Source organism: Colius striatus, chromosome 1 (genome assembly GCF_028858725.1).
Source record: "Colius striatus isolate bColStr4 chromosome 1, bColStr4.1.hap1, whole genome shotgun sequence".
NCBI lineage: Eukaryota > Metazoa > Chordata > Aves > Coliiformes > Coliidae > Colius > Colius striatus.
Window position 1 is genome coordinate 21479505 of NC_084759.1, and position 14385 is coordinate 21493889.

At 39.3% G+C, this 14385-nt stretch overlaps 1 protein-coding gene across 1 annotated transcript in view; it reads left to right on the forward strand.

The window, feature by feature from the left end:
* MTUS2 (microtubule associated scaffold protein 2) overlaps positions 1 to 14385 on the forward strand; it is a 176522-nt gene that overhangs the window by 13144 nt on the left and 148993 nt on the right. Inside the window, exon 3 of the mRNA XM_062020432.1 lies at positions 7254 to 7460. Coding sequence (XP_061876416.1) covers positions 7254 to 7460 — 207 coding nt within the window. The remainder of the gene's footprint in view (positions 1 to 7253; positions 7461 to 14385) is intronic.

Consider the following 14385-nt stretch of genomic DNA (forward strand, 5'->3'; position numbering starts at 1 on the left):
GATGAAGAACATTTTTAATTTTTCTGCAACATCTTACTCTGTTGCAAAACACTTCTCATTGCTGTCTGTTGATTCAGTGCCTCCTCTTATTCATCTTTCATGCATCTCTGAAATAGTGTTTACATGATTTTATTTTTGGTATTTTATTTCCCAATTATTTATTCAAAAAATGGCTTATAATCACCTTTTCCTTGCCAAAGCTTTTTAGCTTGTATACCTCAAGTGACTTAATCTTTCTCTCAGCAACATTTAATTTAATAGGTTAGTATACCAGTCCTTTCACCTTTAATAATACCTTTTAAGAAGACTAAATTGCTCATGAAAGAGACTGAAGTAACAGCAGACAGGATAAGGCTGTCACAGGAGTGGAAGGGCAGCAGAGAACTAACTGATGTGGCTGTGTCCATGCTAGTGCACACACGCAGACCAGAGATGAGTCTCTGGCTGCCATGAAGGGGCTGGATGGGACAACAACTCGTGGCATGCCAGAGTTGATGTGGGGCTCTAAGTAGTGCTAGGCACCATCTAGCCAGTGTTTTAAGGTACCCCAGACCATTTTGAAATGCTTTCCCTTAATTTGGCAGTTAATTGTGATGTTAAACTTTAATCTGCATTATTGTTTTTTATGCAATATGTGAGAAACAGGATTAAATACAGCTTTGGTAGAGGCATATTTAGAAATATAAGCAAAAGAAATGCATGAACATATGGTCAGGATACTGGAAGTGGAGCTGATAAGAACCTTGCTCAGAAGTGTTGTGGGGTGTGAGGGCTTGGCTGACTGCAGCAAAAGCAGACGGGGACTAGGAGGTGCTTCTCTCTCAGGGATACCAGTGCTGCCTTGAAGACTGATAATCAGCATCTCTTGCAGCTCCATCCTGAGCTTTTAATCCAGTTTCTAATCCTAGTGATTTCAGTCCTGCCCTGGGGTAATGGAAGCAGAAGGATCCAGCCAGTTGCCATCCTATGACAAAGTGTGAGGTACCACGGAGGCTTTTAAACTGAAATTGCCATGGCACAGTATTGAGGACAGCAGCAGTGCCTCATAATGAGGATTTTATTCCCCTTTGCTATGCTATTCATAATGTAGTAGTCTGTTTAAGCAGCACTGATAAGCTGAGTGGTTTGGCCTGTGTTTAATACTAATATTCATAAACCTGACTGTAAAGTTGCTCATTAAATCTCTGAACAGCTGTGATGGACCACATGTACTACAAGTACTTGAAGAGTTTCGTTAGTTTTAAGACACACCGAGTAGAAAGTAAAGTAATAATGAATGATCTCACAAGTGTGATCTCTCACACGTGTTGGCATTGGCTGCAAGCTCCTTATTGAGCAGTGCTATGCCTCACTTGGGTCAGGCAAGGAGCCTGACTCTTAGAAAAACAGTTCTGTACCATGGAAAAGATAGGAAGACATTGAATCACAATGTATTTAAAGGTGCAATAGTATCTATGAAAGCTTCACACATTTTTTTGTTTTATGTAAATTGTCTCTGCCCTTTCTGTGGAAATCTTGTAATTCAAAACAAGTATTGAAGGATACTGTGTCTATAACATGTACAGTATTAATATGTTTTTCATGGTTATAAAGGCATCTTGGAGCAAACATGTTAGGATTTGCATTAATTAGCCATTTCTTTTGATGGCATTAATGTCTGAAAGTATTACAGATTCATCATTAAAACTTCATTTAATTCTGCTTATTAACTTCACTTAATTCTACATTTTTCAGTAGTATTTATGATATTTTTTTCCTCAAAGAGTGAGATAAGGAAATGTTTCTTTATCACCTTTCTGTGTATTAAATTTGCCAGTCCTGAGGGTCTAGTAGTTCCTCTCATTTCTAAGCAAGTCAATTCGTGTTAAAGATAAAATTTATATAAAAATCAGGACAGCAGTGTTTCTAATTACTCAGACACACCCTGACATATGCATTTATTTGTGTCATTACATGTATGTAATATCTTTCATTATGAATGCCACAATATGTCTGCAGCTTTCTCCTGATAGGAAAGCTTTGCTTTCATTTTTATTATCAGGAATACCTAGTATGTGAAAAAGGAAATGAAATTTGATGATAGAAAAGGGATTGAGGTTAGTTTTGGAAATGCTGCATTATTGCTGCTCCAATTGTGTGCTAATTTTATAGGTTTGCAGACTGAAATACTAGTATTTGAGCTGGCAAACTTAAAAGTTGAAGGAAAGATGTGACAAGTGGAAAGGAAAATATTCTTTATGCTCTGCTGATCTGCAGTCTAATCAGTTGAGTCTCCTTTCTTTGCAAGAGCAATCTGACTTTATTTCATAAAGGAAAACTGTGTGCTTCATAGGGAGACACACACATTCTTCACCAGAGTTTGCAAAGGACATTGTCACCAAACTTGAGACTCAGCCATATGCCATCTCTCTGCTCCCAGCAATTAGTGCGTCTTTAAAGAACTGAATTCAACATATGAGAAGGGTTGTCTGTGTGATTGTTGTATCAAATTGTCAGTCATAAGAATGGTATCAATAACAATCTGTGTGCAGCAGCAGGCAAACACTTTCTTGCTGTTCTGGGCTTTCAGTGGAAAATGAAGCAAGTGTGGCTCAGGCACTGACAGTTCCTGTGCTGGAAGTTTCTGTGGTGTGCTGCTGCTTTGCACATCAGCTACAAAGCAAACACAGGCATTTGCAGTTTGAAGCGTGAGCTGACAAATTCTTGGGGTCATGAGAACGTTCTAACCAGCCTGGGAGCTGGGAAGGCACAGAGATGCTTTTTGGGGCTTTTAAAGCTGAACCAGGGGGAGATGAGTATTTCCTACTTTATGATAGTGGACTGGCTGATCAGAAATTAATTGTTGCTCAGCAGTGACCACTGAACTGTCCCAGGCTTGCCAGTATTTGGATGGAGGCAATCAGGGGAGCTAGGCTCAACCTGCTCACTGCTGTTTAGGTGTAAATCGTTAAAGCCCCTGCGTTAAAGCCCCTTCCCTCAGTTCTTGTTCAGAGAAAAGTCATTATGTCTCTATCAGAGAAACCACAAAGGTAGTGGCAACAGAGTAAGTTTCTTACTTGTGCGATTTGTTTTTAATCTGCAAAGACATCAATGACTGGGTTAACTCTGAGATGGTTTATCTCTGCTTGTATTAACTCTGACAAATTCAGTGACCTTGCAGGTAACTTTGCCCCAGATTCCACAATATGAAGTGAGAACAATGGTGTTCAGAGCATCCCATAAAAAGCCCTGAGCTTTCTGAGAGAAAATGACACCTGATGATTAAAGTTTTAATGGAAATGCTTGGCAAACAAAACAACCAAAGAACATCCCCAAACTCTGCCAACAAGAAAACAAAGGATCCACAAATCACAAGTGGAGTTGAAGTCTGGAACTGCTACTTTTTTTTCAAAAGAACACACTTGTGTAACTCCTCAGATTTTTCATTCATTTCAGCTAAAACCTAATTGAGATATTGTAGAGAAGTCACATGAAGTTTGCATATACACGTGCACAGAGATGCCATTTATGTGCAGCAGGGATGCATAAGAGGCCTGGCTGAGCCTTCTCTTAAGGCTCCCCAGGCACCTCTGTTTGTGTCAGTCAGTTACTACCTCAAAATGTTTTTATGTTTCTAGACAGAAACAGCTTGAAGTGTCATAGAAAATCACTCGTGTGCCATACAGACAACAATACTTAATTCTATAATTAGCTTCAGGCAGTGAGACAGCTGGAAAGAGTTTTTGCCAATTTTTGAGCTTATTTTGGCAGATTTTTATAAAAATGAAAGCTGCTCATTAAAATAACTTTTTGTTTTGAACTCCCAGATCATGTTTGCAGGAGTACTTCTATACTTTAAGAAACAGAAATGAAGATGGAATAGCCATCATAAAACTTGATGATACTTAGAACAGAAAATACATACAATGGGCTGATGTCTCATGTATTTTAATGAGAAAGATGACGTAAAATGACTTGGCTTTAAGGACTTCAGTGCGTTCCTAATGAGGATTATGTCCTGTTCCCGGGACCTTGTGATACAGAAGAGAAGTTCAAGATATAAAATATTGTTAGTTTAGGGGGAATGTGAATTGAAGTCATAAACTGAAACATGCACAAAAGTGTGAGAAAAAAACCCACAAAATCATCTTCCTGGGTCTGGGAGAATGATTTTGAAGAAAATGTAGAGATGGCTGGGCAATTTGTCACCAGAAACCTTCTGGTTTTAATGAAAGTCTTCTTCAGAGACACTCATGATGCCTGGTGTGCCGTGGGCCGTGGATGCTTGGTCGTATCATGGTGCAGAGAATGGACAGCCTGGAGACTTGGTGAGGGCATCTCTGCAGTTGAGCTGGGGATATGAGAGTCCCAGGTGAACCTCACCATCCTAGGGCAAGTGCATTTCAAATGCTTTTTAAATAAAACCATTAGTAACCACAATCCCCAATGGAATTTCCCCTGTTCCACTGCAGGAAATCTGTGATATTTGTAGCTTTTGCTGGAAAATGGAAAATTATTCCCTCCACATCGATTTTCAGAGATTCTCAGGAAAAAGGAATCTCAGCTTTCAGCTTAGGTAGTGTAAGCCTGTTGTATTATTTGGAAACCTGTAAAACCCACAAAAGACAGTCCAATACCTTCTTCCTGGTATGCCCTCTGACCTGGGCAGGCTCCTTGCTTCTGCTGATGCTTGCCATAGGTACTTGCCTCTGTATCAGATCTGAAGGCTACCTGGGCTTGATCATGTCACCAATGCAAGGGAAAATTTTGCATTCTGTGACTGAGTTATATGCCTTTTATCACATGCAGTTGCCCTTGTGTAATTAGGCCTTTAGGTAGCTGGGAAAGCTGATGTTTGGCTGTGCCCAGAAAGCATATGAGTGTGCAGCCAGCTGGCTAAACAAGATGGTCTGACCCATCCAAAATACTGGTGAAGTGTCTGCATCAGCATTGATGGGGACATGATGAGTCTGATTGTGGAAGGAAGAGAGCACAGGATCATCCTTCCGTGGTAAAAGTGCAGCCTTACACCGGCATAAACCAATCTAAATCCTGCCGTGCAGTAGTTGTTAATGCAGGAAGTTATTAGTCCTCTCAAATAGAGAGATTCTATCTGAAAGAGGATTGGCATGTCATTTCTAGCTTTTGGGGCCCTGAAAGCCTTTCACTGGACGCTTGTTCCTACATGAAAATTCACACGTGATTCACACTAATTCTGAGCTGTGCTGGTAGCACTGAGGGAAACACTGAGATCAAGTGCTGTAATGTCTTGCCACGGGATGTGAATGTCTCCAGCAGTGGGGAGGGAAGAAGTCTGGCTTGATGGTGCCCTGCAGATAACTATAAACCATCTGTGATAGATCACTGTCAAATCAGTGCTGTGCAAGCCTGGCAGTAAACATTGCTTATCTATTCTCCCTGCTAACGTGCCTGCACTGCTCTTCACCTGTACCTGGAGCCCACAGCTACATCTGAGCACATCTTCACGTTGTCCAAATGAAGCCAGATTCAGGATTGGACTCTAAAATTGTCCCTGTTGGTGGCAAAAAAAGTGAATGAGGATCTTAGCAGTCTCTTATTACACCCTGTAGATATTTGTCACTTTCATTTGTGTTACTCTCCACAACAAGCCCTCCTTTGGGCTGGTAAAGTTGTTGCATTCAGACATCCATCTCCTTGTGTCTTAATAAAGTGGGTACAAAATAAAAAGCATTTTAAGAGTCTATAGTATATAAATTATTTCAAGCATTGATCAAGAAGCATTTTTGATGTCTTTTGTGTGAATGTGTTTTATAGGAGGATAACAAAACTCTATTAGTTTGGTGTTACGTGTATTTTTATTTCAAATGAAAGGCTTAGTTTTGTAAACAAAGCTTAGTATTATTATTGTGATGAGGTACACAAATATCTATCAAAATCCCCATAACATTTTTCTGCTTAAAGGAGTTAGCCTTGTTTCCTGTAAAGTCTCCTCACAGTGTAATGCTTCATTAAAATTAATAAGGCTGTGACCTACATAGTTTACAAAAGAATTAAATACTGTAATAATATGAAAACCCCATGCAGTTAATTTCTATTTTTTCTTTATATTATGAATGTTCACTTCTTCCTTTGAAGTTTGAGTCGAGCACAAATAGCATTCACCAAATAAGAATGGAAAAATAGTGAATTTGTGGCCTTATCTGGCAGAATATGTTGATAGTTTTAGTGCCACTTTGTCTCCTAACTTTGTCTCAGCTTTTGGAGAACTTTACTAATTTTTTTGGTTTTAATCTATATTTCTACTGCTTGGGATTCTGTGAGGAATGGGAATCTGATATTGAAAAACCTACAAAGACATGCTCTATCGAAATTTTATGTACAGTTGAGGTCCAAATCCACTTGGTATCCAGACCTTCTAATCAAAAGCAAACTTTAATGGTTGGTCTTGAAGATAATCCTGCCATGTTCATGAACTTTTGGTGCATGAAAACAATTCGGAGCACTTATGGACCTGTGGTCTGGATTCGCCTAGAAAAGTTTTGCCTAGACTAGCAGAATGTGGGTTAGGACACAAGCTAGAGACAGATGACCAGTTCGTAGTTACCACATGCAGACATGACAGCTGAACTACTGTTGTTGTCTACTTTCATCTGTGATAAGCCTACTATTGGTTGTCTGAGACTTGGTTGATGTCATTCACATAAGCTGATGGTTTATAGTGAGAAGTGCATCAGTGGAAATGACTGGTGTTAAGAAAGTACAACTTTACAGGTCACATTGTTTATTCCCAGGCTTGATGCAAGAAAAGGGCATTTTCTTTAACCAAAATTTAAAAGAAATACTTCAAAGAATTGTTTTCTTTGATGGAATACAAAAAAGTCCTGTGTCCCTGAAGAGGATTGTTAGCTTTCTACAATAGTTTCCAAAATTGCAGACTATGTGTAGTGTGTTTATCTCTGTGTATGACTTTAATTGGGACATAACAAATGTAAAATTAGAAAATGATACAGCATAAAAGAAGATAACATTAAAAAAACCTCTTGGCAGCCTTGAACTGTGTCACTTTGCTGCAAGTTTGAGTTATGCCTCATGGGTCCTTGCTGCGTTTCATGTTTTAAAAAGTACTGTGGCCCGTAATTGTTCTCAGTGGAGCAAGGAATAACAGGAGTTTGAGCAGCCCTTAAAACTTGCCTTCAGTCTTTATATTGACTTTATGTAGTTGAGTGGTCAAGGTAATGCTCAGTACATCCCAGTTTATTTAACAAAAATGTCTTTCTTTTTCATTCTTTCAGCTGATCTTAAGAAAGGCTCATGTCCAACTGCTGCAAAATCAAATCTCCCCAAGCCCTGCCAGTCTGGACTTCGTCCTCCAGGTTATTCACGGTTGCCAGCAGCTAAGCTGGCCGCATTCGGTTTTGTCAGGAGCTCCAGTGTATCCTCTGTCTCCAGCAACCAGTCAAACGACAGTGCTCAGAGTGATCAAAGCAGGACAACCAACCGTAAGTCCAAAAAGTGTCCTTCTTTCTGGCGAGATTTTAAGTAGCTGTATTCCAGGATTGTCCAGACTGGAGTTTGTGTCTAATTTAGGGCTGATGTAATCTGCAGTGCTCGCTAATCTCTTCTGTGCCACTGAGTTGTAGGTTTGGTATCTTAATTTCCCAGTGTAATTAAAAAAATATATTCTTAATAGGTGAATAGGTGCTGAATGTACATTGCATGTAGAAGGGGCTAGTTTGCCTGCTGCAGAGCAAACCCCATTGAGTGAACATAAGGAATCTTTGAATTTTGATTTACTTTCAATATCCCTTCTTGCAAGCTGAAGTAAGTAAATAATCACAGTAAACTATGTTTGTTAAGTACATTGTAGCCATGCAGAGCAGTTTTATCTAAAATGAGCAACATGGTCTTTCTCATCTGCTTTTCTCAACCTCTTAATATGTAGTGTGATAAACTCAGTTTAGAAAATTAATCTAATAATGGCAGTGATATGAAAGGGATCGGAACTGGTAATGTAGCTGTTGTCCCATTTATCAGACTTGGAAGAACCTTGTGACTGAAATGTCATTTCAAATCTGATTTTCTGTAAAGACTGTTGATTTTATTAAGTACAAAATAATATCCACTGGATTGTGCAGTCCCTGGGGAGTGCAGTCCCTGGGAAGTGTGCTCATGCCCTGGGCTTAGAGCGGAAAGGGGGATTGAAGGATTTTCGTACCCATTTTTCTTTGAAGACTGGATTGAGCCTGAACTGTGTCAATATCAAAGCAAGTGGTATCAGCCCAGAAGGGGTGCAAATGGGGGGGAGCAGGTGATGTGAAGCACCAGAGAAGACAAGATGCTGCAGGTTCCTTGATCTTTCAATATTTGTTTTTTAATTTGAAATTAAAATAAAGAAACTGAAAATAGTTAAACACCCTAAGGATTTTCTCTTTCCTCTTTTATATGAGATAATTGAAATGCCAAAGACTAATGTGTCCAGGGACTTCTAACTTTTCCAGTGCCCCCAAACATACACTAGAGTCTTGTTTTGCTGTTGGACTCATTGCGCATTTCTGTTTATTTCCTTATAAACTTTACTTTGAAGGCAGTCAACCTCTTTTGCTTTGTGCTTTTACCCTACATTTACATCTTTGGAAAGCTTGTCCTTTGGTCTGGTGCTGTAAAGAAAAATGTGGAAGAAGTGTTAGTCATCTCAGACCCAGGAAGTTACATCTGACTCTTAAGTTGTCCTTAAATAAGTTGTTTTAATTTAGGGATTCTGGTGTATTTTTATATTATATTTGTACATTAAGCCCATAAAAACTAAAACCATATTTAAATCGCTGGAAGGATATGGAGGTAATTGGTGCACACATTTTGTTCCAGCTCACTTGGTCGAAGATGTTAACCCTCTTTAATGTTGGGATTAGGGTGCTGTGACCAACTTGTGCATGTTGCAAAAATCTTTATGACAGATATGAAAATTATCCAAGAGAAGTGTTCTGCCTGTACAAACTCATGTAGAGACGAGCTCAGACTGTCATCTGATGAAAAATAAGTATTTGCCTAGTTTCCCTCCACCTCCATGGGAGAGCAAGAGAATGAGCACCTCCTGAGGGTCACCTCTCTGATGTGGTTCCTGTGCCATACAAAGCTGTCCAGCCCAGAAGTCTTGTACCTGTCTGTGATTCCAAATGGATAATGCTTCCTCCTGGAAGGATGAGAGAAAGAGGTGATGTGTTGCCAAGCAGGTAGGGGCATGCCTTGTGTTTAGGATATCAGGCCTTGGGTATGTCATCACATGAGAAGATACCTGACATCACCAACACAACTCCTGTTCATCACTCCTGATAGGGCAGACAGGTAGGAATTAAAAATTGTCTCCTTGCTATTGAATTATTAACTGTCATAGAAATGTTATCAGTGTGAAACTGCATCATCTTTTCTATTTATAGTCCATGTGCCAACAAGAGTTAAATTGGTTGCCCAACACCCAGGGAGCACAAATTAGCTGTTTTCCATTCTACTGCAGCTTATTTAACACAAATCAACAGTGCACTTCAGCATGCACAGAAAGGAACACCAAGCAGGGGAAGTATTGGCTCAGGAAACTTAGCGTGATATATTATTTCTTCCATTCACTATCTTCTGGGAGAATGTTTTTATTTAAATTAAATAAATAGCTGATTCTGTAGCTACTACCTAAGATCATGTTTCTGACTACATCAGGCTTCCTAGAGGGCAGGGTGAAGTTTTACTGTTAATTTCCTAGCTCAGTAGGGTAGAAAATGTGAAATGATCTCACTTTAGAAATCTTCAAATGTGTATGATAACACAATTTCTTATTTAGGAAGCATCTCTGCATGTCAGGGAAACAAAAATAATTTAAAACATCTTACAAGATGGAGAGATTATAAATGGAGAGGCTCACCTCAAGATCTTGTATCTGTCCAAAACAAAAATAATGGTGTATTGTAGGTTTCCCAAAAGCAGATGACTATGGCTGACTGAGAGGAAAATATAGGTTTATTTTAGGGGCAGGATGTTTTAGGGGAAACCGTGATTGTTGAAGGGGTCCTAGTGAGATCTAGTTCTTGCTTTTTTCTCCCCTGACAGATATCTCTTCCCAAATTCCTGATGGTTACATTTCTTTTCAGAATTCCAAGTAGTGTCTCATTTTGACATACTAATAATGATTAAATACAGTCTAGAGAGTAAAACCACACTTGTTTAGAGTAAGGAGATGTGATGTTTGTGTTGCAGGGAAGTTCATTAATGGAGCTGCCATGCCGCAGCTTTGTTCTTCACCAGATTTCTCCCTGTCCTGTGACCTCTCTGAAGCAGTAAGCCTGGATGTGCATAGACCCTATGCTATGCTCCTTGTCTGACTTCCTGGCAATAGTTCATATAGTCTGATTGACTGAACTAAATGGATTTGCAGTGGTGGAACTGTGTTGTTTGTTTTTTTCTTTTTCCCATGGTAGGGACGGGGCAGGCTGTGCAGCACTTGCCTGCTTGTCTTCTGGTCTTTCCTGGAGTCGTGTTCCTGGAGTGTGGGTATAAGCCAGGCTGCTGCTGCTGCTAACATGCCAGCTGTGACAGCCGTGCTGTCAGGTGCAAAGCAGGATCTGTTGTAATAGGACTCTGCTGCTAGAGGGTCATACTCAACTGTATGTCAAAAACTTGTTGAGTTTGTTTACACTCTAAATTGGCTAGAATTGAAACATTCAGATACTTCAGTCAAAGAGAGGTGTGAGTATTCTCTGCTAAATATGAGAAAAAGTGAATGACTAGCAAAGTCATGTTAAGATTGAAACCTGTATGATTTGGAGTGAAACAATCGTGTAAATGTAAAGGAAAAATTCCTAAATAGCTGACATAACAAAATACCTAACTTCACTTATTTTCCCTTGTAATTTTAAATACACTATATTGAAGCTTCTCCTGCGTCTGCCTCAGTAAAATTTTCCTAAGAGGTTCATACTGTCTACCAAAGGCTCACAGTTGTGGGATGAAGCTCCCAATATTGTCTTGTGATTCTGCAGTAGGGTAACACAATGCCCAGGCTGTAGTTCCTGTTTTACTAGTTTAAGGGGCTTAGAGTTCTCTCATTTGCTTGGATCTGCATTTCTACTGATAGGCTGAATATCCTGCTCACGTCATTAGTTTTGTGTACTTGATCAGAATAGAATCTAACGTGCTGTAAGTACCACATGGGAAACAGTTTGTTAAGCACTGTGAAACATTTTGATGTGTGGAGGATTGGAAGAAGGATGGATTGTTTAGAATGAGTTGGGGTATGATCACTGCTGTAAGTTTAGGAAATTGCAGAATGTAGGTATAATACTAGGAAATACTTTGTAGTCATAAGGTCTACTAATCTGTTAAACAGTCTTCTAACTCAAGTGATGAAATCTCTCTTGCTTAAGATTCTTAAAATAGAATAATAGCATGGTGTTAGAGGCAATTCTTCTCCAGCAAGGTGCTAGACTAAAGACATAGCGCTATTCAATATCTACCCACAGCTCTGAGTGCTGAAGCAATTTCTTTTCAGACAGAGCAAGAAAATGGTGATGAATAGTATCTCATGACACCTATTGTTTCATTTTAAATTATAGGAATATGAAACTGTATGTGTTATGTAAACTTCTGTTATCTCTTCTTCAACATACAGATTTCGCACTGGTTTTTGACTTTGTGTTTCTTGACCTTACTAAATGTCAAATTTCCATTCTAATAAGCAAAAGTGTCAAAGTGTCAGATTCAGGTGGGTGGAGAAATGGGGAAATTAAAGTGAGCACAGAAGCCTTGAATAGATGGCTAGCTGCCTCCACAAAAAAAGTAGAACATTCAGAATTGTCACATAGCGGACAGATATACCAATTGTCCTTAAATATGTAAGCAAGTAAATACAAAGCTTTTCCTATATGAAAATATATGCCAGTAATATTTCTATGACTGATTTTCTGTTCATTTTTCTACATGACAAATACATTTTTTCCACTTCTGATCTTGATCTTATATTACTGTTTTGATGGAAGAATCGCTTTATGCCATCACTTCAGTTTGAATAAGACTAAAATAGAACAGTATTATTAGGATTTTCATCTGAAAAGTGCCACATGTCAGCCAGGAAGAGCAAGGGCTGAAAAGACATTTTAGCTGCCTTCCAGACTCTCAGCATTTACTTTTCATACTCTAGTTGTTACAACTGGGGAAAAAAAAAAACATTCAAAGAACAATTTAAGAGGTAGAGGCACAACAGTTTCTCTTCAACAGTGCTGAAATGTAGATCAACTATTAATTTGAATGGAGTTTAGATCTGGTGCTTTGTCATAGTATTTTTAATGTGGTAATATTTTAATAACTTAGGTAATGCGTTTATTGTTTGTGCTGTTACCTCTTCCTCTACCCAATCGAGCACATGGAAGAGGGAAGCAGCACTACACCGGGAGGGTCTGTACCACTCTTCAGTGACTAGGAAGAAGCAGGAAGATCAAGCTGGTTTGGAAGTGCAGGATTACTTTTATATGAAGATGCCAACATAAAACATTTGGAAGGGTTGCAAATTCACTGAGATTAAGTTTGTCAAAAGTGGGAAAACCCATGAAATTCTCAGTTCTGCAAAGCCCACTTTTTGTAAGCAGAGAAGAGTTGAAAGAATTTTGCCCAGCTCTTATGCCAGCTCAACTTCAACAGAGTGCTTAATCATCATGTTTGTTATTGCTGTAGAATGCCGTATAAAATCTGTGGTTATAGGTGTTAAGAAGGCTGGCCTGAGAGATTCTGTGTCTGTGTGCTAAAATTGTCCTGGCTCAGACCGCCAGCTCTCATTCCAGTTTTTGGCACTTATTTCTGTCTGGCTTTATGAACGTGACCTAAATTATCCACCTCACTTTCTCATCCACAAAACAGGGTGGGAGAGTACAAAGTTGGCACAGGTACTGGGTAATGGGATGACAACAAAGAAATGGGTAGTGACAAATCCTCTTTCTTGGCCCATTTCCACACAGGATTATTTGGCTGATTATGAGTGCCTAATTTAGTCACTGTGACTCTTAGTGTTTAATCTGCAGAGGGTAAAAAGTAGTTCAAGCCACTCACACACCAAGCTGCCAGACACCAGTTTCATTGAAGAAGACACTGCATCGCCTCATGATTAGATTGTTTTCATCACAGGCACTACAACTATCTCTCTCCTTTAACAGTGTGGGGAGATGTTGATTCAGTGATCAGTCTTGTGAATGTTGCTACCGTGGCAGCCTGCTTAGGTGCCCCAATATTGGGCTGTTTCATCAGCCCCTTCTTTGTTTTAAAGGTATCCTGTGGCTGTTTTTATTCTGCCCTGGTCAATGACTCTTTTTTATTGCTGTATAATGGATTTCATTATTTATTTGAGGGCTACAAAGGATTCAGTGTTGCCATGTCTAAAATTAATTCTTTGAATCTTTAAATAACATTTTGCCTTTGAGGAGCCTGAAGGAAACCCCTTCCAACAGATGTGAGGCAGTCATGAGACTGGTCCCCTCTGCAGCCAGGGTTAGAAGAGAGTTGCTGGTGGAGTGCAACTTCTGAAGTCTGGGGAAAAGCCACAGTCAGTTCGAAGCCTGCAGGGGGATAAAACTAGCACAAGTCTTTCTGGGGATGCACAGCAGGCAGAATAGTAACACCAAAATTGTCCTTTTGAAAACATGAAGGCAAGCAGTCGCTGGAACATATCTGTCACATCCAAATTAAAACCCCTCTGAAGGCCAGAAAACTCTCTATAAATTGTCTCCTTTTCATACTCTAATCTTCCTATTCTATCTGATGAGGGGGAAAATACTCGTTTAGAAGTGAACCCTGTGGGCATTCATTGGAGTGGATTAATCTCTTAATTTAGCCCAAAGAAAAAATAAGACATAAAGCTTTGAAGAAGTGAGAGCTCTTCCATTTCTCTTTTTTTTCCTTTTTAAAAACTTTTTCTTTTTTTTTTTTTTTTTTGTCTTTTTAATACTACTCTGGACTAATCTGCCTTCTAATGGAATCACAGTTAGAATCTTTAAAGTGTCCCACTAATGAAATATGACCTTGCAGGACTTTTGAGAAACTTTCCTCTTCAGCATGTCTCATGCTTTTGGTTGCAATTTGTAAATCAATATGTAGGAGAGGTGAATTCTGGATGTCTAACTACGGGACTCATCACTGGGGTATTTCACTGACTTCATCCACAGCTTTTGTACTTTCTGAAATTTAAGCTTGTGGAAATCTAGATGCATTCAGATCCATAAAGAACCACGTCCCCAAAACAGTGGATCCTGCGTACAGTTCAATTCTGCCTTTTGTATTGTCTGTGAAGTCAGAGCCAGCGAGCACAGTGATTGCTTCGGGCTTTAAAATCCATGAGTCAAACAAGTGTCCAACTGAACCAAATACTGTCAATGACAAAAATAATTACAAACTCTG